At 30.9% G+C, this 24,979-nt stretch overlaps 1 protein-coding gene across 2 annotated transcripts in view; it reads right to left on the reverse strand.

Moving 5' to 3' along the window:
* The window catches only part of mew (multiple edematous wings), a 309,829-nt gene extending 285,420 nt beyond the window's left edge, over positions 1 to 24,409 (reverse strand). For both annotated transcript variants that reach the window (XM_075299218.1, XM_075299217.1), the window contains exon 1: positions 22,126 to 24,409. In XM_075299218.1, coding sequence (XP_075155333.1) covers positions 22,126 to 22,313 — 188 coding nt within the window. In that variant the 5' untranslated portion in view covers positions 22,314 to 24,409. The remainder of the gene's footprint in view (positions 1 to 22,125) is intronic.
* Between the last annotated feature and the right edge of the window lie 570 nt (positions 24,410 to 24,979).

Genomic DNA, 24,979 nt, shown 5'->3' on the forward strand with positions numbered 1-24,979 from the left:
ACGTTCACAAAAAATCAAAACGGAATGTTCACAATTTCGTACACGGGCGTTCACGATTTCATGAACGGCATTCGTTTTTCTTTGGCCATGAAAAGTCTTAAAATAATCGTTAGACGTTATTATGGCAACTCCCTGGGTAGTGCAATATGCTAAGGCGACTGTTAATGCGTATGGTGCAGAAAGCACAGGTTCGAGTCAAGGTAGCGGACATTTTTTTTAAATTCTGTTTATAAATTCGTAACCACAACGTTTTCAGATCGTGAACGCTGGTTGTTATTTCGACAACGCATGGTGTCATTTTATCGTTGTCAGATTGACACCGCCTGTTCTCCGTTCGACACCGCATGTGCATTGATTCACTTTCATGAACGAATCGTTTTGGAATGAGCACGGCTGCGATCTACCGCAACCGGCCAGTGTATTTAGTAAACACTAATATTTGCAATCTTAAAACACCAATTGGTAAAAAATTTTTCAACCACCAATATCCAATACAACCGACGACTACCGGTGTTTGTTAGTATGAGTGTTGGTCTCTCGAAAACACCGTAGTAAAGCAATCACACAAATTGGTTACCCATATCTCAGCAGTTTGGTATTCTCTTATTTGGTACTCTCTCAATTCTCTTGAGCTAATGCCAACTGCTGGTTATTGTTGTTGTTGAGTACAATCACACTTAAGTGCCACACTCGTTTTTTGTTTACCGAGCGTTGTTACGATGTCGATTGGTTTAAGATTGCAAGACACTGCATACGAACATTGTTATATACTAGTGGTGTTTTTATTCTCGAATTTGTATCAATGTAAAAGATCGCATGGTAATTGGTGTCTTAATCACTGCCACCGACATTTTGTGGGTAAGATTGCAATACGAAAAAAAAGCCACCGGTTGCAGTTCTTTGGAGCACGCCGTGCATGATTTTTTCTAAGAGTGTTTAGGACATTTTCCCTATAGGTGAAGTTAGGTTGGGTATAGCGGTGTTCGGTCGAAACTGGGATTGAATCCACGACCAACCCAATCCAAGGCGGGCATACTAACCATTGCAACACGGTGGCCCCCTTCCCGGAAATATTCGGTATTTTTTTGACGGTTACCCCATTGCTATCGGCTCCGCTTGAATTATGGTGACCAATCGGAGTAAATTTTCAGCTGACCTCTTTGGCAAGTAAACCCGTTCATTTTGTTTTTTTTTTTTTTTTACCAAATTTTTATACCAAATTCTACTATCGCACCTTTAGTGCAAGCGAAGCAACTCTTGGCCTCTCTCCACACTGAAAGAGAACTTTTCTTTCCTGAGCAATACAATTTTGGTCACTCAAAGTGTTCTTTTGATGCGTTCTCAATACGGGTTAGTTTTCTAATAAAGAAAATACACCGAAACCTCTCAAATTTGTACACTTTGAAAATCCGACAGCTCTCATACGTGGACACCTCCGAAATGTGGACAAAGCTTGGGCGATAGGTTTCACGTTTTTTTAATATTAAAGAGAAATTTCGTTTCCCTAAAATTTCGTTCCGGAGTAAAGTATGTTTTCTTTGGATGCAGTCTAACCTTTATGTGCATCGGTGAGCTCTTACACTTTTTGCAAGTTCATTTTTTATATGAGCTGCATCCATTCTGGAGATAAGTTGAGCTCACGACCTAGTTTTCTACCACAAGTAGAAAACTTGCTCGCCACAAGGGAGCCACCGTGTTGCATTCCGAATGTTTAAAGCTTCTCTAAGTGGTTTCACTGCAATGTGGAACGCCACCGTGGTGCAATGGTTAGCATGCCCGCCTTGCATACACAAGGTCGTGGGTTCAATTCCTGCTTCTACCGAACACCAAAAAGTTTTCCAGCGGTGGATTATCCCACCTCAGTAATGCTGGTGACATTTCTGAAGGTTTCAAAGCTTCTCTAAGTGGTTTCACTGCAAGGTGGAACGCCGTTCGGACTCGGCTATAAAAAGAATCGGGCAGCACTCAGTGATAAGAGAGAAGTTCACCAATGTGGTATCACAATGGACTGAATAGTCTAAGTGAGCCTGATACATCGGGCTGCCACCTAACCTAACCTAACCTAATGTGGAACGCCGTTCGGACTCGGCTATAAAAGGGAGGTCCCTTGTCATTGAACTTAACATAGAATCGGGCAGCACTCAGTGGTATCACAATTGACTGAATAGTCCAAGTGAGCCTGAAATATAGGGCTGCCACAATACCTAACCTAATCTAACCTACCACAAGTCTCATGGTAACGAGCAATGGTACGAGAAAAAAAAATATTTATTCATATTTAAATGCAGACAGGCTCTAAGGATAACCACTCATAGCGTCCCTGTCAAATATGAAGCACTATCACGCATGAATTCCATCACAAATAACTTTATTTCTGAATGCAATAGATCAAAATGCTTTTGTTAACTTTTAGACAATAAAATGTACTGTCACTGGAATGAATCTGTCAGCTGTCAGACCAGCAGTGATAACAATCTGAAGTTATTTGCAATACATATCATCCATAATGTACCTATAACAAATACCACAAATTATTTGTTTAAAATATCACAGGGTCGGAATTTTGTTAGTGTTTAATTATTGATCTCATTTGCTTGTCTTTTAAAAACCTACCTACCACGAAAACCTATAAGGAAATTAATTATGAAGGGCATCATAGCAATTATTGTTCAATGAATTTGTCCGTCAACATTCCATATTAGCACGCTATATAAAATATTCCTTGTCAACGGTACAATTCAATCGAAGCCAATCTAATTGAATTAATTCGAGCACAATTCATTGCAAATTGCCAATATTTGCTGATAGAATTTTGTTAATAATAAGCACGAGTTAAATTAAATGTAGTAGAAAAAATTCAGAAGGAAGGTGAAAAACGCGCTATTAACAGGGAAGGACAACCTTCATTCATCGATAAAGTTTCAATCAACTTTTTAAATTATTTTCCTCACTCATTTGTAATGTAAAATAAGCAATAAATTATTGCTTTATTTTCAAACAAACACAAAAGGAGAATTTAAAATAAGAACAAAAAACGCGAAAACCACAGTTCATTAGTTCTGTGTCTCAAGTGGTCAGTCGATAGACCAATCGATCTATGGTTCAAATAGTTTTTACTTTCGATACAATTGTAATTAATCACTGTGTGAAAAATAGCTAGATTTGTTTTCATAAATATTAATAAATTTTATTGCTGGTGTACAGTATTGTTCTCGTATAAATATTTTGCGTTTTTTGTTATGTGTAACTTTTTTTTTCTTTATTGGCCTCTCACGTTAGAGTGTCACCATAATTGAATGACATTTGAAAATTGTGAATTGTAATTTGTTGTGAGAAACAATATAAAGTTAACGTTTACGTGTCACTCACGAACAATCATATAAAAAAAAATAAAGTGATTTAATGAAATTCTTTTCCCAAATGACGTTCATATTTCATATGATATTGAAAAATGAAGTGTTTCGTGTATGGAGGAGAAGTCAAAAGGCATTATGATAATGATGCATGCGACACCAAAGAAAACTCGCAGACTTTGGTGTTTATGCAAATTTTTTCGCATTTAATAAAAAAAAATCCAAACATTTATTGAATTACGATGAGTCACAATATTTTTTGGGGTTATCATCACATGTAAATTCTTACGGAATATGATGTTTCATGCTATTTTTAGTTGATTGTTATCAAAAAGCGTGTTTTGCTTGTCGTTTTGCTGTTATCAAAAGATAGCTCATTTGTCATAACTATACTATTATGTGGTTGGACCTATAATTAATGCTACAACATAAAAATACGGGAAAATGTGGCATCACAATGGACTGAATATTCTAAGTGAGCCTAAAACAAGAGGATGTCTCTGTACGTATACCCACCATGAAGGTTAGGTAGGTGGCAGCCCGATGTATCAGGCTCACTTAGACTATTCAGTCCATTGTGATACCACATTGGTGAACTTCTCTCTTATCACTGAGTGCTGCCCGATTCCATGTTAAGATCAATGACAAGGGACCTCCTTTTTATAGCCGAGTCCGAACGGCGTTCCACATTGCAGTGAAGCCACTTAGAGAAGCTTTGAAACCCTCAGAAATGTCATCAGCATTACTGAGGTGGGATAATCCACCGCTGAAAAACTTTTTGGTGTTCGGTCGAAGCAGGAATCGAACCCACGACCATGTGTATGCAAGGCGGGCATGCTAACCATTGCACCACGGTGGCTACCCACCATGAAGAAAATGTAGGTTAATGTTAGAACTTTTTTAACTAAATTATATTAAAAGAAATATTATAAAGAAAAAATTTAAAAAAAAAATTCAAGAAAATTTATTACACTTAATTCAAAATTTATTTTTTTTTTAAGAAAAAATTAGAGTAGGAAATTGCAAAAATATCTTTTGGCGCCATACGAATTCCAATATGGACATATTTTTGGTAAGTTTAGGAAATTCGGAACTCTTTTGTTGGAAATTGGAATGTGGTTACGTTTTATGCTTTATTTGTGTATTATTTTTCCCCCTTTTTGTTCATAAAAATTATTAAAGTAAAGGAAATTTCCTCATATTGAGGAAATTTTACAATGTCTACAATACCAGAATTTTATTAACTAAATTATTATTTTATTTAAATGGACCGTCCGTGAAGGACGGTTGCCACAGTTGATAGAATTCTCCCAAAAATTAAATAAAATTTTGATACATTTTCTATAGAAATAAAGTTTTGACAAAATATTCTATAGAAATAAAATTTTGACAACATTTTCTATTGAAATAAAATCTTCACAAAATTTTCTATAGAAGTAAAATCAAAAAAAAAATTCTTAGAAATAAAATTTTGACAAAATTTTCTATAGAAATAAAATTTTGAGACAATTTTCTATAGAAATAAAGTTTTGACAAAATTTTCTATAGAAATAAAATTTTCCATTCTTTTTGTTTTGTTATTGTTGGTTTTGTTCTCTAAGCATTGTTGTTGTTTTTATTGCAGCTTAAAACCATACATTGACTAAACTACAGAGGAAAAGAACAAAATTTTCTATAGAAATAAAATTTTGACAAAATTTTCTATTGAAATAAAATTTTCACAAAATTTTCTATAGAAATGAAATTTTGACAAAATTTTCTATAGAAATAAAATTTTTACAAAATGTTCTATAGAAATAAAATTTTCACAAAATTTTCTATAGAAATGAAATTTTGACAAAATTTTCTATAGAAATAAAATTTTTACAAAATGTTCTATAGAAATAAAATTTTAACAAAATTTTCTATAGAAATAAAATTTTGACAAAATTTGCTATAGATATAAAATTTTGACAAAATTTTCTATCGAAATAAAATTTTGACAAAATTTTCTACAGAAATAAAATTTTGACAAAAATTTCTATAGAAATAAAATTTAAAAACAATCCATAGAAATAAAATTTTGACTAAAATTTCCATAGAAATAAAATTTTGATAAAAATTTCCATAGAAATAAAATTTTGACAAAATTTTCTATAGAAATAAAATTTAAAAAAAAATCCATAGAAATACAATTTTAACAAAATTTTCTATAGAAATAAAATTTTGACAACATTTTCTATAGAAATAAAATTATGATAAAATTTTCTATAAAAATAAAATTTTGACAAAATTTTCTATAGAAATAAAATCTTGACAAAATTTGCTATAAAAAAAATTTTTTTGACAATTTTTATTACAAAATTTTCGTTAGAAATAAAATTTTGACAAAATTTGCTGTAGATATAAAAATTTGTCTAAATTTTCTATAGAAATAAAATTTTGACAAAAAGTTCCATAGAAATAAAGGTTTGACACAATTTTCTATAGAAATAAAATTTTGACAAAATTTTCTATGGAAATAAAATTTTGACAAAATTTTCTATAGAAATAAAATTTTGGATTTTTTTTTTTGATTTAGTATTTTTTGGTAAAATTTCTCTTAATTTTTATATATTATGTTTAGCTCAAGTGGCAACCGTAGTTTCACGCCCCTTTTGCTTGAAGGCCAAAACAAAACTTCAAGAATTTATTTTAACCAATTTTTTATTTGACCTTTGAATTTATTAGGAAATAAAATTTTGACAAAAATTTCTATATAAATAAAATTTTCACAACATAGAAATAAAATTTAAAAAAAATCCATAGACATACAATTTTAACAAAATTTTCTATAGAAATAATATTTTGAGAAAATTTTCTATAGAAATAAAATGTTGATAAAATTTTCTATAGAAATGAAATTTTGAAAAAATTTTCTATAGAAATAAAATCTTGACAAAATTTGCTATAAAAATAAAATTTTGACAATTTTTATTACAAAATTTTCGTTAGAAATAACATTTTGACAAAATTTGCTGTAGATATAAAATTTTCACAAAGTTTTCTATAGAAATAAAATTTTGTCTAAATTTTCTATAAAAATAAAATTTTGACAAAAAGTTCCATAGAAATAAAGGTTTGACACAAGTTTCTATAGAAATAAAATGTTGACAAAATTTCCTATAGAAATAAAATTTTAACAAAATTTTCTATATAAATAAACTTTTGACAAAATTTTCTGTTGAAATAAAATTTTGGAATTTTTTTTGATTTAGTATTTTTTGGTAAAATTTGATCTTAATTTTGATATATTATGTTTAGCTCAAGTGGCAACCGTAGTTTCACGCCCCTTTTGCTTGAAGGCCAAAACAAAACTTCAAGAATTTATTTTAACCAATTTTTTTTATTTGACCTTTGAATTTATTAGGAAAAAATTTTATGTCTTCTAATAAACTTTTTCTAAAATTAAAAATATTTTTTTTTAAACAAAAAATCAATTAATAGATAAATTGATTCTATTAATCTATTAATTGAAATAAAATGCAACCACAAGCAATTTTGTTATTAATTTTTTTTTAATTGTATTTCATTTATTTTGTGTGTATTTCATTTATTTTCGATCTCCATACTGAAAAAAATATTGTTGGGAGGCCAAAGTTTTCAATTCTTTAAAATACGAATGCGATTTTTGCTTAACATAAAAGACGAATTTCTCTAATATAAAATTTTTTTCCTTGTCCAAACTTCGATAAACTTTTCCATTGAAGTTGTTTTGTCCCTAAATTAGTTTAGTGATTCGACTTAAAATTGGGTATCCTAACTTGAAGGAAAATTTCGTTTTACATGGGTCAAATTGACTTTAATATTTCTAAAAAAATCTTCAAAATTAATGATTTCGTCGATAAATTTGTTGACGTTTTGCATCTTGGCAACAAATCTTAAAAGCGTTCAAAAATGGGATATCCTTTTAAACACTTCCTTTTTCCGCTTCTTTTGCTCGGAATCATTACCAAAATCATTAATGTAAAGACAAGATCTTTGGTACCGGCTATGTTTTTTTTTCAGTGCTAATTTATCTCTTTATTAGAAAATTTAGAAAATTTTAACTAAACTATATTTCTTATATTGGAGAAATGTTAACTAATACATAATAATTTCCATGAACTACAATAAAGTTTCATTGATCTTAGTGCTCTCATTTTTAAGTGTTGGAAAATCATTTAAAAAAATGTAAAAAAAATTTTTTTGATAAATTTGTCGTTATTTGATTTCGTTGAGAATATTCGTCAACCTTTTAATAAATAGAAACTATAATCAATATTTTATTAACAGAAGAAAATCCACACATTTTTAAAGCAACCTGTTTATTGTCAAACAATTTGGTGAGTAATTCCATTGGTGTTTCCGTCAATATTTAGAATTCTTGAGGCTCTTGAATTTCCAATGACAATTCATTGCGAATTCTTTAGAGTTTAGATCACAACTATTAAAAAATCTTTCTTACAAATCTCAATACTTTTCTAAACTCTAAGCAATTGATTTTTAATACATATTCCCAATACTAACACGTAAGACTAATGACAACTCCAAAGGTTTGATAATAATGACGCTCTTACACATATACATATGATATATGGGTCAAAGAGATACTACATCGTCTCTCTCTCCCTCTCTTGTATAGGGGAAATAGACAATACATTCGTTTAACACCTGTTTGACTTTGATCGGAAATGAATGATTATTGGTAACATTGTATGATACACACACAACCAATGGAACTTTGTATTTTTGAACGAAAGCCAGATAATTATCTACGAATTTATTATGTCACACAAATGCTTATCAAATATTGATAAAATGAATAAAGCTCATTGTATGAGGGAATTAATTTGAGGGAATTGAGAAGTCCCAAATTTACTGAAATGCATTTTTATAAAATATGGAATTTTCTTAATCCAGTTGTATTGGTGACATATGTAGATATAATAATTGGGTCATTAAAACGGGAAGCTCTTTCAAATAGAAGTTTTCATTGAAAAGAAGTAAATAGAGTAATTTTGAGAGGAGATATTTTCTATGTTAAATGAGAGAGAAGTTTCATATGAGAGTTGGGTCTTGGTTGTGTGTCTATGGTATCTGAGAGAGTAATAACTCAGTAAAAGAAAGTTTTGAAGGAGCAACTGCTATTTGAATCTGAAACTGTTTTATGACAATTTCAACTTAATTTCCATTTTTCAATTTAGATAATTATCTCAATACAATAATTACACATCAATTGCAATTGATTAAATAACTAAAGCAGGGTGCATTGTTTTCTACATTAATTAACAGTTTCAATCAATTGATTGATACACAATAAAAAAAGTAGAGAAGAAGGAACTCTTTTTGTTTAAATAACAATAACACAATAAATAAGGAACTTCAAGAAAAATTATCTTATCCGAAAAACGAAGAGTCTTCGGAAAGTGTTATTTAATAGGGCTAGTGATAGAATTTTTTCTTTAATGAATCAAAGAAGTGAAAATTTATCAACAATGGTTTTGAAAAAAAAGAAGAGAAACAAAGAAACAAACCATAAATTACTTAAGATGGCCCATGGCCCAAAGAAACCCATATCTATTCTTCTAACCATAAAATGCAATATTGTCTTTGGCATTTCATCTCACTATTGAGAGCTTGACTTGTTTCTGGCTATGTCTGTCCATCCATCCATCCCATATGTCTATCTATAGTTTCTTCAATTGAAAGAAGAATTTTATTTGTTTATTTATTTTTATTGTACGTAGATAGTTGAGAAAAAAACCCTTCTTTTCTTTATTTTATGAGTTTCTGTGATAAGTTTTTGTTTTTTTTTTTTTTTATAACAAAGTCTTTTTCAACTGGCCTGCATCATTTTCTTTGGTGTCTCGTGTAGCTCATGTCATGAAGAAAAATCATAAAATTACCCGTTTTTTGTAATGAGTTGGTAAATAAGAAAAATCAACAAGTAAATTAAACAAATGTGTGTGTTTTTTATTTTTGTAGAAAAATAAAATAAACACATAATCATAAAAGAATAGGGTTTTTTTGTAAAAATAAACTAAAAAAATAAAATAAAATAGATTTGCAGGAATTTATAAAAAAAAAATAATTATTTAGCCATTTTTTAATTTAGGGGTAAAAAATTATTTCATATCTTCCCAGCAAAAAACAAAATGGAAGTTCTTCTTAAGGCACAACTTTAAAAGCACTTCCAGAAATGTCCTCCCAAAGATGTTCTTTATTTTAATTGCACAGGAAATTAATTTGAGTCAATTTTTTAAAACTCGTTTTTTTCATATTTTTAATGGGAAATTTTATTTTTTTTATTTTTTATTGTTTCAAATGGTTTAGAAACACATTAAAAATTAATAAAATAGTGCAAATGATTAAAATTTTGCCGAAAAAATGCTAAATCCTTTCTAGAAAAATTGCGAGTTTTTGAAAATATTTGATTGTCAAACGTTCCAGACAAGCGTTATAATGCATGAAAAATCATAAAAATTTTTAAAAATTATTTATTCGTCAAAATATCACAAAATTTCTTTATTCACATCCAAATCACTGGATTCGCATCACACTTTAAGAAGTGATGCAAATTCAGTGTAACGGCTGTTGAAATGGTGGACATCGGTCCTATGACAAGCCCATGCTAAAATCATCGATTCTGCACCAATTTTGCACCACTTCCCTTTACGCTTTGAAAATTTTGCTGTTATTTTATTAAAATAGCTCTTCATTCAAAGCAGAAAATTTAACTCCATTGATACGCACGAGATTTCGTCAAGATTTAATAGGAATATGTTTGTTTTCATGTCCAATTTTGATTATTTCAGAAGAAGTAATCGCGAAAATAAAGTGATTTTCAACTCGAAAACCGAACAGAGTACCGGTTTTTAAGTGGAGTAATTCTCAAAAAATTTTGAAAAAATTCTAATATGAATTTGAAGTAAAAAAGAGACGGGAGATCAATCCAAGTTCCTAAATATAAACAAATATGCACAAACTGAACATTTTTTTGTTTATTTTTCGTCTTTATAATCCGAATTTTTATTTATATATTTTTAAAGTAATTTGACATAAAATATTTATACCATATCACCTGCTTTTTAAATTAATATACATATTGTATTATTTTTTTTTTACAAAATTTGGAAAACCATTTTGTACCTATTTTGCATTCCTTTTTTGGGTCTAGAACAATTTAGGGTGACAACGCCATAGATAAAGACGAATATAAAATTCGTGGTAGGTTAGGTTAGGTGGCAGCCCGATGTATCAGGCTCACTTAGACTATTCAGTCCATTGTGATACCACATTGGTAAACTTCTCTCTTATCACTGAGTACTGCCCGATTCCATGTTAAACTCAATGACAAGGGACCTCCTTTTTATAGCCGAGTCCGAACGGCGTTCCACATTACAGTGAAACCACTTAGAGAAGCTTTGAAACCCTCAGAAATGTCACCAGCATTACTGAGGTGGGATAATCCAACGCTGAAAAACTTTTTGGTCGAATCAGGAATCGAATGCACGACCATGTGTATGCAAGGCGGGCATGCTAACCATTGCACCACGGTGGCTCCTAAAATTGGTGATAGAGCTACATTTTCCGATACAATTGGGTGGTTCGAAAATGCCCGAATGAAATAGTCTAGGAGTAAATTTTGCAAAGATAGAAAATATCTAGGAGTTCTTTTCGATAGGAAACTTGAGGTTATCTCTCTATTTTGTAGACAGGTCAAGGAAAACTACCATAGCCTTGTGAAAAATGAAACTTCAAACGAGGAATTATGCATTAGCTATACACGGCATTAGCCTATAACAGGTTGGCTGATAAGTCCCCGGTCTGACACATAGATGGCGTCGCTAGTATTAAATGCATATTATTTTTATATAGTACCAACCTTCAAATGATTCGTGTTAAAATTTGACGTCTGTAAATTAGTTTGTGAGATAGAGCGTCTTTTGTGAAGCAACTTTTGTTATTGTGAAAAAAAAAAATGGAAAAAAAGGAATTTCGTGTTTTGATAAAATACTGTTTCTGAAGGGAAAAAATACGGCGGAAGCAAAAACTTGGCTTGATAATGAGTTTCCGGACTCTGCCCCAGGGAAATCCACAATTATTGATTGGTATGCAAAATTCAAGCGTGGTAAAATGAGCACGGAGGACGGTGAACGCAGTGGACGCCCGAAAGAGGTGGTTACCGACGAAAACATAAAAAAAATCCACAAAATGATTTTGAATGACCATAAAATGAAGTTGATCGAGATATCAGAGGCCTTAAAAATATCAAAGGAACGTGTTGGCCATACCATTCATCAATATTTGGATATGCGGAAGCTCTGTGCAAAATGGGTGCCGCGCGAGCTCACATTTGGCCTGTTGATGATTCTGAGAGGTGTTTGCAGCTGTTAACTCGTAATACACCCGAGTTTTTCCCTCGATATGTGACAATGGATGAAACATGGCTCCACCACTACACTCCTGAGTCCAATCGACAGTCGGCTGAGTGGACAGCAACCGGTGAACCGTCTCCGAAGCGTGGAAAGACTGAAAAATCCGCTGGCAAAGTAATGGCCTCTGTTTTTTTGGGATGCACATGGAATAATTTTTATCGATTATCTTGAGAAGGGAAAAACCATCAACAGTGACTATTATATGGCGTTATTGCAGCGTTTGAAGCTCGAAATCGTGGCAAAACGCCACTATATGAAGAAGAAAAAAGTGCTGTTCCACCAAGACAACGCACCGTGCCACAAGTCATTGAGAACGATGGCAAAAATTCATGAATTGGGTTTCGAATTGCTCCCCAGCGACTTTTTCTTGTTCTCAGACCTCAAAAGGATGCTCGCAGGGAAAAAATTTGGCTGCAATGAAGAGGTGATCGACGAAACTGAGACCTATTTTGAGGCAAACGAAGGAGTACTACCAAAATGGTATCAAAAAATTGGAAGGTCGTTATAATCGTTGTATCGCTCTTGAAGGGAACTATGTTGAATAATAAAAACGAATTTTGACAAAAAAATGTGTTTTTCTTTGTTAGACCGGGGACTTATCAGCCAACCTGTTAATACTGTTTAGTTAAAATTTTCTAAAAATATTGAAAATTTTCTAAAAATTTCTGTTTTTTTTTCGGTGCACAGTAGTATGTCAAAAAAAAACTTATCTACCCTAAATGTTGTTGTCATATGGTCGTAAAACTTACTCAACCCAGTCCAGATTCAATGAACAACCGACCTGATTCAATATTTGTCTAGCTCCTAAGCTACTCTTGAAATATGAATCCTATCTATCAATCCTATCAATAGTAGTAAATATTATTTTTGTTTTTTTCGTTTACAACCTATTGTCATCGTAAAATGGTATTCCAAATATGATGAAAATGAACATTTGATATGGTTGTCTAGTTTTCGTTCGTTCTATCTCTTATTGTCCCATCCATAAACTGGAACAACAAGGAGAACAGGTAAACGTGTCATCCTTTTTTGGGTACCTCCTCTAAAGTTACCTGTAGGTTATACGCAGACGTGACGTTATCTCTTAGCTGGCATAATTTCGTGTTCAAATCATCATTTATGTCGTGTTTAACATGACAGGTATGTATGCCAGGCTGGTTGGCAAAAATCCAAGGTAGCAAAAAACAACGGAATGTGCACTTGATCCTTTTGATCCCCATGCTGATATCTAAGATGCCTTTACATCTTAGAACATCAGCATGAAAGAACATTTGCGTTCACCAGACCAAAAACGTATAGAATTTCCCAAGAATCATAAATGGCAAAATGTAAATCTAAATTTAATGACCGAAAGTGAACAGTAATGTTCCAAGAACTATTTAATAAAGATACTAGCACTTGTTTATTATCCATCCGGCCGTAAGACTTATCACTTGGTTACTTATGGATTTAGGTGCATATATTTGCCAAACAGGAAGTTATGAACTATGAGAATACCTTTCTTTCTAGTCACTATTGTTATTGCAAACATTTTTGGTAAGTTTTTCTTGTTTTTTTTGGTAAATTTATGGTTACTTAAAATCTCCTGCCATGTAAAAAATCACTGGCGCCTAGATTTGGTATCTTATGGTCATAAACTTATTGCTATATTTGTCAGCTTGGTGTTTTTTATTTATGGTTCATTTCCTTTTGGACTTATATACCTCTTGTCTTTTGTAAAATTATGTGTCAAACATAAAATTCCTTTCAGAGTTGAGTTTGAATTATCTTCAAAATTTAATTTATGTTGTATTTTTTTTCTACTCAAATGGAGTTTTTCCATTATTCCATTGATTATTATGTAAATTGAAATTATTTATTTTTTTATTTTTTTTTTGTTAAGTTTCAATGACAATAGAAGTGCAATTTCCAGATTGTGGGAGAGGTCGTAAAGCCATTGTCTCATATATAGGAATAAAACAAATGTTTAGTAAATTCATATATATATATTTTTTTTTTTTGGAAAATCACCTTGTATTTAATATTACAAGGTAAATTATTGTTTGATGATTTTTTTAGAAATATTTTTTTAAACTCGATGTTTTTTATAATTTAGTTATGACAATTAATCTATATGTTAATCAAAGCTTTTGTCTTAGATGAATAAAGCTTGATATCTCTATTATCATTATAATGGAATATGGATATGTAAACTATTTTTGACTCTGGGAATATGTCAATAGGGTGCTTTTATGGACATTTAAATTGAGTTAAATCCATAAAATTCCCACATAAAACTTTTAACATAACAATGGAAGAATTTCTATTAATACAATAACCTTTAAAATGTGACAGAATTGAAGAACGTAACCCTATACAGCGAAACCTCTAAAACTGAATACCGAACGCCACCCAAAAGTGTAGACTTTTAGGAAGACGTTTGTTATATTATCACATTAAAATTAACCTCTCATAAGTGGACACTTCCCAAATATAGGCAAAATTTAGGAGACCGTGAGTGTACACTTCTGAAAAGTTCCAACGTAATTTTAATTTTATAGAACATAGTTTTAAAACTATATATCTCCCCAAAAACATTTCAATACAAAAGTCCTTAAGAAATACTTTGAAGTATTTTTTTTCGAGTGTAGACATCCTTAGACATAAATAAGTATATGCGGCCGTAAGTTCGGCCAGGCCGAATCTTATTTACCCTCCACCATGGATTGCGTAGAAACTTCTACTAAAGACGGTCATACACCGTGCCACCGTGGTGCAGTGGTTAGCATGCCCGCCTTGCATACACAAGGTCGTGGGTTCGATTCCTGCTTCGACCGGACACCAAAAAGTTTTTCAACGGTGGATTATCCCACCTCAGTAATGCTGGTGACATTTCTGAGGGTTTCAAAGCTTTTCTAAGTGGTTTCAATTTGGAAAGCCGTTCGGACTCGGCTATAAAAAGGAGGTCCCTTGTCATTGAGCTTAATATGGAATCGGGCAGCACTCAGTGATAAGAGAGAAGTTCACCAATGTGGTATCACAATGGACTGAATTGTCTAAGTGAGCCTGATACATCGGGCTGCCACCTAACCTAACCTACACAATTGAATTACTTGGGTTGTGGCCGATGGCAAGGCATCTTAAAACTTCTTAACACCATCTTTTAAATTTTGAGTTAGTCCATGCGGGATATATATTAGGCAAAACAAAGGCCGAATAAATACGTATATATTAATTTCTTGACCGGTATATATAGGGAAGAAATAATTACGAACCGATATGAACACTTGTGCGGTAATTATAAAGCCAGTATTGAAATATGGGGGTCGCTATATATGGGTGCTATATATGCAATTATGAAACGATTCTACCAAAAATGACAGATTTTTTACTGTTTGGTAGACTAGTAGAATTCTTGATGTTTTGGAAGATTTTGAAAATATTCCTCTCTCACTAAGAGGTGCTTCATAAATTTTCTATAGAAATAAAATTTTGACAAAATTTTCTATAGAGATTATGTTTTGATAAAATTTTCGAAAGAACTAAAATTTTGACAAAATTTTCTATAGAAATAAAATTGACAGATTTTTTACTGTTTGGTAGAATTCTTGATGTTTTGGAAGATTTTGAAAATATTCCTCTCTAACTAAGAGGTGCTTCATTAATTTTCTATAGAAATAAAATTCTGAAAAAATGTCTATAGAAATAAAATTCTGAAAAAAGTTTCTATAGAGATTATGTTTTGACAAAATATTCTAAAGAAATAAAATTTTGACAAACTTTTCTACAGAAATAAAATTCTGAAAAAAAATTTCTATAGAAATAAAATTTTGACAAAATTTTCTACAGAAATAAAATTCTGAAAAAAAAATCTATAGAAATAAAATTTTAACAAAATTTTCTATAGAAATAAATTTTTGTTTGTTGTTGATATTGTTGACCTCTTAATTTTAATGATTTTTTATCTCATAATCTCGGCTATAGGTCTATAAATTAAACTTGAAATTGTTGGTTTCTTGTTTTTTTTATTTTCCGATATTTCGGTTGACTTCGTCAGAACCGTTTTCAAGGATTTTGTCCGCTGTCTTGTTACTTCGCTAAATTTTTTACTAAATTTTTAACAAAATTTTCTATAGAGATTATGTTTTGACAAATTTTTCTATAGAAATAAAATTTTGACAAAATTTTCTATAGAAATATAAAATTTTTACAAAATTTTCTATGGCAATAAGATTTTGGTAGATTTTTTGGCTCTTAGAGGCTCCGCAAGCCACATCTGGGGGTCCTTTTATATGGGGGCTATATATAATTATGGACTGATGTGGACCAATTTTTGCATAGTTGTTAGAGACCATTTACTAACACCATGTACCAAATTCAGCCAGATCGGATGAAATATGCTTCTCTTAGAGGCTACGCAAGCCAAATCTGGGGATCGGTTTATATGGAGGCTACATATAATTATGGACCGATGTGGACCAATTTCTACATTGTTGTTAGAGACCATATACCAACACCATGTACCAAATTTCAGCCAGTTCGGATGAAATATGTTTCTCTTAGAGGCTCCGCAAGCCAAATCTGGGGATCGGTTTATATGGGGGCTATATATAATTATGGACCGATGTGGACCAATTTTTGCATGGTTGCAAAAATTGGTCCACATCTGTTGCATGGTTCAACAGACGGACGGACATGCTCAGAATTTCACCACGACCCAGAATATATACACTTTATGGGGTCTTAGAGCAATATTTCGATGTGTTACAAACGGAATGACAAAGTTAATATACCCCCATCCTATGGTGGAGGGTATAAAAATCGTCAAATTTGGCCCCGCTGTTTACAGCTGATTTCGTATACGACGTGATGTTGTTGTGCTGTTTGTATTGATGTTTGAGTTTTGTAGAAATAAAAAGTTTTGAAAGGACTTTTACTAAATAGAAGAATTTCCCTGATGAAGACAACTAAAATTGTTGAAACATTAGGTCTGATAGCTTAAACCAATTGAAAAACTTTTAAAATAATTCTTTTTTTTTCAAAATTTTAGATCAACGACGTTCGTTTTCGATTGCAATCGCATTTCTCTTCTTCCTATACTGACTCATCAAAAACGACATTATTTTATATATCTTAAGTAAACTAGAATTTTATCATATCAAATTTAAATGCAAACATTTAATTTATTCATCTTTTAAAAATACTCACAAAATACCAAGAATTGTAAGACGAATCATCTCAAATTCCTGGTATGGTAATTTTAGTCAACATATTTGCGAATTTCTTTCTGAAAAGTCTCACTTCTAATATGATTATTTATTTGTTAAATAAAAAAAAAAATCATATGATTCTTATTACCATTATTTGCATCATCTGGAGTTTGTTTACAGTATATATGGTTCAATGTAGTTAACTAAATATTGTCCAGGTTATTGCTACAGCCATAAGTGTATATGGAGCGAAAAAAGATATTGTTAAGTAGATTCGCTTTTTTCCTTCATCTTCATTGCATATATCCATAGACGCTATAAGTTTTGCACAGATTTCGCATTCGCAAAAAAAAACTTGTTTATAATTTAAATAAATATTTAAAATAAATTAAGATAAGACAACACATCCATACAAAATCAAATATATGCTTATGCCATAGTATACCGATATGATCACGACATAATTTTGTTTATATGCTTTAGTTATTTCCGTTATGGAATAATTTGTCTAAATATTGGAAGAGTGGTGTTATAGAAATGACCTGTGTTTTTAAATCTCAAGCGAAAGGAGAATATTGAAGGAATTAAAAGGGCCAGTAGTAGAGACAAGTTAAATGGGAGAATTTTTTGTTTTAATAAATTAAAAACAAAAAACAAGAAACCCACCAGGATGGCAAATTTTGGTTAAATTTAGAAGATTTTGGTTAAACGTAGATGCAATATTGATTTCATAAAAATAAGTAAATATTTTTCGAAAAATTCAAGAAAATTTATTAACCATAATTATTTTTTTTCTTGTTAAATTAAATTTTTTAGTTCCAAAGAAAAAATTGGAGTTAAAAAACTCCATTAAAAATAAGTAACAATTTTTTTCGAAAATACAATAATCAATTAGACTTATTTTTTTCACTTGCTAAATTAAGTTTGAAGGAAAATAAAAAAAGTACACAAAAAATTATTAAAGTAAAGAAAACTTTCTCAAAACATAATAGCTCCATGAACTAAACTAGAATTAAATTGACTTTAGTGCCATATAGGGTTCGCATTTTTTAGTGTAGTAATTTAAAATGTATTCAACATAAAATTTCATAATAAATAATTGGTTATTTCTAACGAATGGAGAACTCAATTAATTTGTAAATTGAAGCAATTTACAATTTATTTATTTGTTGTATTTTTTGTTAATTTTTAATTATTTTATTATTATTCAATTATTTATTATTAATTAATGGTTACTTTATTACTTATTAATGGTTACTTTTACTTAATAATTCATTTTAAGGAAAAAAATTGCCCATTTTTCGCTTTGAATCTCTCCCCTTTTTGTTATAGTAAAATTTGTAAAAAAAATTATATATTTATTATGGTTTTAAATAATTTTTTTGAGTGCAGCATCTAAACTCGAACTTGGTACCCATATTTAGATGAAAAAAAAAAATTTAAAGAAATAAAGTTTTGACAAAAATTTTCTATAGAAATAAAATTTTGACAAAATTTTCTAAGAAATAAATTTTTACAAAATTTTCTATAGAAATAAAATTTTGATAAAATTTTCTACAGAAATAAAATTTTCTACAGAAATAAAATTTTGACAAAATTTTCTATAAAAATAAAATTTTGACAAAATTTTCTATAGAAATACAATTTTAACCAAATATTCTATAGAAATAACATTTTGACAAAATTTTGTATAGAAATAAAATTTTGACAAAATTTTCTAAAGGGTGGTTAAATTGTAAGGGCCGATGTTGAATGTGAACCACACCTAAACGCCAAGTTTTTTTGCAAATTTTATTTGACATTTCTCTATTTCAGACTTACTCAATTTGAACCGTGGAGAGATAAACAATCCAACAACGTGTTAAAGTTATCCTGACTTATTATGAAAATGGGCGTTCATTTTCGAAGAAAATCATCTTCAGTGATGAGGCACATTTTCACCTCAGTGGATTCGTCAATAAACAGAATTGCCGCATTTGGGCGAATAGAATCCAAGAGTGATTGTCGAAAAACCAATGCACCCACAATGAGTGACTGTTTGGTGCGGTTTATGGGCTGGCGGCATCATCGGGCCGTATTTTTTCCAAAATGAGGCCGGTCAGGCAGTTACTGTGAATGGTGTTCGCTATCGTGAGATGATAACGAACTTTTATGGCCCAAATTGGAAGATATGGATGTGGACGATATGTGGTTTCAGCAGGACGGTGCCACTTGCCACACAGCTAACGAAACAATGGCTCTTTTGCGCAACAAATTCAATGGCCGTGTTATCTCACGTAATGGCGATGTCAATTGGCCGCCAAGATCATGTGATTTGACACCGTTGGACTTTTTCCTTTGGGGTTATTTGAAAGAAAAGGTGTACGTCGATAAAACAGCAAAAATTCAAGAGCTAAAGGATGAGATAATTCGGCACATTAACGGCATAGAACCTCCATTATGCCTTAGCGTCATCGAAAACTTGGACCATCGGATGGAGTTGTGCCACAGAGGTCGCGGCGCCCATTTGGCCGATATTTTGTTCCATACATAATTGAGTAATACCAATATATCATAATATAATAAAATTACAATAATTTCCTTAATAGTTTGTGTTTTATTCAAAATCAACTTCGGCCCTTGAAATGTTAACCACCCTTTATAAACAGAAAATTTTGACAAAATTTTCTATAAACAGAAAATTTTGACTTAATTTTCTATAAACAGAAAATTTTGACATAATTTTGTATAGAAATAAAATGTTGACAAAATTTTTTATAGAAATAAAATTTTGACATAATTTTGTATAGAAATAAAATTTTGACAAAATTTTCTACAGAAATAAAATTTTGACAAAATTTTCTATAAAAATAAAATTTTGACATAATTTTCTATAAACTGAAAATTTTGACAAAATTTTCTATACCAATAAAATGTTGACAAAATTTTTTATAGAAATAAAATTTTGAAAAAAATTTTCTATAGAAATAAAATTTTGACAAAATTTTCTATAGAAATAAAGTTTTGACAAAATTTTCTATAGAAATAAACTTTTGATAAAATTTTCTATAAAAATAAAATTTTGACATAATTTTCTATAGCAATAAAATTTTGACAAAATTACCTCCCGGAATAAAATTTTGACAAAATTTTCTAAAGAAATATTTGGTAGATTTGTGCTAAAATTTTCTGCAAATTTTGGTAGATTTTTTTAGCGCAGGTGGTAACCGTGGTTACTACACATTGTTAAAGATCAAGCCTTACCGGCTTCTAATTTCCTCCTTAGAGCAACCAAAATGTAAAAATTATTAAAAATTTGTTGAGTGAAAGATTACCTACATTGTGCCCCTACGTGCCTACAAGACGCTATATATTAGAAAAAACCTACATGTAGCAAAGTCGGAGTATGTCTGGCAACAATGACGGTCGGTTTTTAGAGTGTCCAAGTGTGAGAGGTTTCACTGCATTTATTTATGATGTGTGTAAAGCTTTATCAACAAGATGTTATATCTTAATAATTGACAGTACACAGTATCTATTTAATGCCAAAAAATTATTTGTTTCGAGTTAAAGTTAATTATTGAGCTTCGCAATTTTCCACAGACAAATAAAATTTTCCTTATTCCAAGTGTGTCTCAAATGAAAATTAATGAAATTAACGTTAAAATGGCCTTGAATTGGCCGGAAGGATTTCTTTTCATTTTTTCTCTTGTGAGAAATTAGGAATAATCTTAAATTCTTAATATTAATCATTCAAATAGTATTAGATTGGGAGTAATCTAATAATATTTTAATAATAAGATTAGTTGGACTATTAACTATAAAGATATTCTTAATTTAATTTCAGGGGAAATATCTTAACAATAATTAGAGAAAAAGGTGAAAAAAACATTTTCAATCATTTTCTTAATTGGAAATATTCTGATGATATATTTTGTTGTGAAGTTATAAATATTAATAAAATAAGTCTTTATTTGTGAAGGCAGAAAAAATCACAAACTCTTTAAAGGAACAACATCATTTGTCATAAATACTCAATTGAACTACCATAATATTCAATAGACTCCATATTCTTACACTATTGTTGTTTTTTTTCTGCAACATATATGAGTTCTTAATTATGTTGATTTTAAAAATTCCTATTGATAAGAAAACAGGTATTGTAGTATATTGGCCCCCGTTAAGTTTACATTCCACTAGGCTTATAGATTTTTGTTCAGCATGGAAAAATGTGAAAAAAAAATAAAGCCCTTACTTACATATCGGTGGTTGTGGTGATGTCATGTGTTCGAGAAAATTAATCGAAATTCGATAAAACAAAATTCAAAGCCATTTTTGGAAAACAAGAAGATTGAAGTCAATACTAATTGAGCAAGCAACGAAAATGACAAATTGATTAATTGAATTACACATGTGTAATTTGCCACAAACAAAAAACAAACATTCTTGGCTAGGAAATACCATAAGATATATGTAGTTGTATGACAAAAAAATCGCGCTATCAACTTCATTATTATCTTTAAAAAGGTTCATAATAAATAACGTCACTCTTCGTTAGAACTTTGAGTAGTTGTTGGTAGTTTGCGAATAGACACCAACCCACCCCACCTCATGGGTGGGTGAACATTAGTCTAGTGAGTGATAGCAAAAGTAATTGAATTCACCTCAAATGTGTTTAAAGAGAGGGTGGCATGTTGAGAGTAAATTTCAAGTATGGTAGTGTTGTTGTTTTCTTTCTTAACATTCTTTCAGGTGATACAGTTTAGTTTAGTATTTGTTATCATTGTATCAACATAGTTCTGGTATTTGTTTACATTTGCTTGTTGTTGGTATTGAGTTCGGTTGGTTAGTTTCTGTATAAGCTCGCTGTTAACTTGTTGATATCAAAATTCTTATAAAGTACATATATTGAACTTTTGTATGGTTAAGAAGAAAAAATTGATACGACAAATGTTTGCTATAAATCATATAAATTCTACTCTGAAAATATTGAAGAAATAGGTGACCAATAAATAGAATTCGTTTTTTATTCGTTATGACCCCTTATGGCACCCCTTAAATATATCATTCACCACTAAATCACTAGAGTTGCTGTTGTACACCAATCTTCCCATTTTATCACTTTCCATTTTTTTTATTTTTAAAATTTATGCTAAATCCACTCACCATTTTGTATTATTTGGCCAATTAAATTCACCAACGATGTGTGTGGCTACCGAATAGCCAAAATAGGATGAAGGATTTGAATTAAATTTCACAATAGGCAGGCGATTTTCCAAATTAAAGCTGTTTGCACTCAGCACACTGTAGATTATGAAGAACAGGAGCATAATAAAAATCCTTGATATAGACATTTTTGATGTGATTGTTGTTTGTGGGGATGTTGTTGTTGTTGTCGGGGGCAATATGTTTTAATATACAAAATATATTCTCGTATTTATTTTTTTCACAAATTCCTCATATTATATATGGGAGAAGCCAAAAGCCTTTTTTCTCCTTAACTCAAGGGGGAGAAGGTCGCCAGCCAATTCTTTTTTGCGATAAGCATGGGCGCCAAAAGTATTTGGCCTGTTTTGTTGGGATGGTATTCCTTTTTTGTGTTTGTGGGGATTTCTTTGCCGTTGTTTTCTTTTTTTCTCGCTCCTTTTAATTGTAGGCCATGTGTTGTCTTTGGCTGGTTTTGTTGTTGTTGCTTTGTTTTGCTTTCTTGAGAATTGCGTTACACTTTGGTTCGTTTAGATCTATACTCCACACCGGTCGCACTTGGAGATCTTGAGGAGAGTATATGTAAACAACTTTAAATTAATCGCAAAAACCGGTCACTCGTCACGTTATTTTGTTGGTAGCACAGGAGGTTTTTTTTACTTTTTTGTTTTTATCTTGAGATAGTTTTTTTTTGCTGCGTCAACGTAGGCAGCGTAGTCAACGATTGCCACTTTTATTAATTTATACTGTTGTTATTGCTATTGTTAACAATCTTCTCTTTTATATGAATAGGATGAATGAGTTAGATTTGGTTATCTTCTCTTTTACACACACACACACATAAAGACTCCAATTTGTTTTCTTAGGGGGGCCTTTAATAGAAAACGTGCTTCTTCGTTTGTTATACTCAGCCAACCATAAACACTCATACAATCTCAGTTACTCACTTAGCTCCAAAATGTGGAGAGAACCGTTGTTATTTTTGACTTCTGAGGTGATTTAGTATCTTCTTGTTTCTAATGGGTGGTGAGAGCGATTAACTGGTATGTGTATGTTGAGGAGACGTTGGAAGGGAGAATAAAGTTTGCTGGGAGTTAAACTGAAGTTAGCACTGATTAAGACACTAGTGTTGTTATTGTTGTTTTTGTCATTTCGGCATTGACATATACACAACGACCATTAACCGATTAGACTGTTTGTTAAATCGTATTCGTGGTATTTTGCATTTACTTAGAAACTGTGAACCCTTGCTTGTTGGAAAATGTCGGCTTAATTTCTAAGTTGCAGTGATGCTGACACTCTCTCTCCCTAGCTTGTAATAACAATTAACCTTCACAAAAGATGCACACCGTATCATTTAGAAATAAAAAAAAACACTTAACACCATACAGCAACAGGTAGGTTGACCGGCTTGGTATAGTTTGCCTTGCATTGGTTGAATTACTCTCAAATACAACTGCAGGTATTGTAAAATGCACTTGTATTTTTGCCTTGAATACAGCAAACAGAAACAATATGGGCTCTAATGATAATGGGTGGTGGTAGGGTGCAGGTAGGTCAACAAACACTTGATATTCAAATTATATAAAGACAGACAATAATTTTTATTTTTTATTCACTCCAAACATTTATTTAAATTTCCATTCACTTGGTCAAAATACTCATAGATTATTTTGCATCATTTTTTTAAATATATATTTTTAACACAACTAAAAGCCATTGGCGTCATTTATGACAGGGCGGAATTCGGCCGTTAAAATACACACACACACGTTATCTTATCTTCCATATGAAAAATTAACGAAGCATATGAAAACTTTAAACTATAGAAATTATATTTAGAAAATTTGGTTGGTCGGTTATGTTTTTTCAAATAATTTTAAACTTTTATTAAAAGCATAGCTTAAACAAATTATGCAAGTTTTGAATTTGCAATGTCGTTCAGGTAATTTGTAATAACAACTTTTTTTTACCAATTTTAAGACCACTAGTTTTCATAAAAAAAATCACTTTTATTGTAATAGTGGTGCTTTATAGCTTAACCGATCATTTTTTCATTCCTTAGCTAATTTGTTTACTTTATAACATTCTGTTGTTGTTGTTATTACTATGAAATTCATTCATTTTTTATTTATTTCTTGTCACTAAATAAGATTTCCTATTATTTCTTATTTTAATTATCGTTGTACTTCGCTAATAAAAACCCGCGTTCTCGATTATACCATCCGCGTCACCGCCAATACGTTCGAACGATTCACACTATCTGTTCTATACTCTCACGAATTGTTAATCGAATGGTCACTTGGCATGCTTTACAACCGCAACATGTTTGATGGAACTATATAGAATCCACCCCATACATACATACGATCCACATAGATGTTCTCTGCTTAATGTTTACTCAGGCTTTGTAGCTATGCATGCCATGTTAGCGGTAAGTTTACATGGCTTACATACCACAGACGAACATACATATTTGTGTAAGTGGTATGAAAATGTTGTGTTTTGATTAAATTTGGTTCGAATCAACTGCGCATAGAAGATGGGAAATTAACAGCAGCAATTTTCAAACAATGTCATTTTGTTATATACATATTCAAAATGTTTGTATATTTATCAAAGTCCACAAACTCAAATGGCAATGGAAAAATATTAAAAAAAAATTGTAAAACTATTTTCAATATAATTTATTAACCAAAAAAACCCTATTATTTATGGGAGTTTTATTGAAAAACTTTTCAAATTAATAGAAACATGTTCGACTCTAGCTCAACCAATTGGTTTTTGTTCGAAGCCTAACATGTTTGGTTCGAGT

This window comes from Haematobia irritans, chromosome 3 (genome assembly GCF_050003625.1).
Source record: "Haematobia irritans isolate KBUSLIRL chromosome 3, ASM5000362v1, whole genome shotgun sequence".
Lineage (NCBI taxonomy): Eukaryota > Metazoa > Arthropoda > Insecta > Diptera > Muscidae > Haematobia > Haematobia irritans.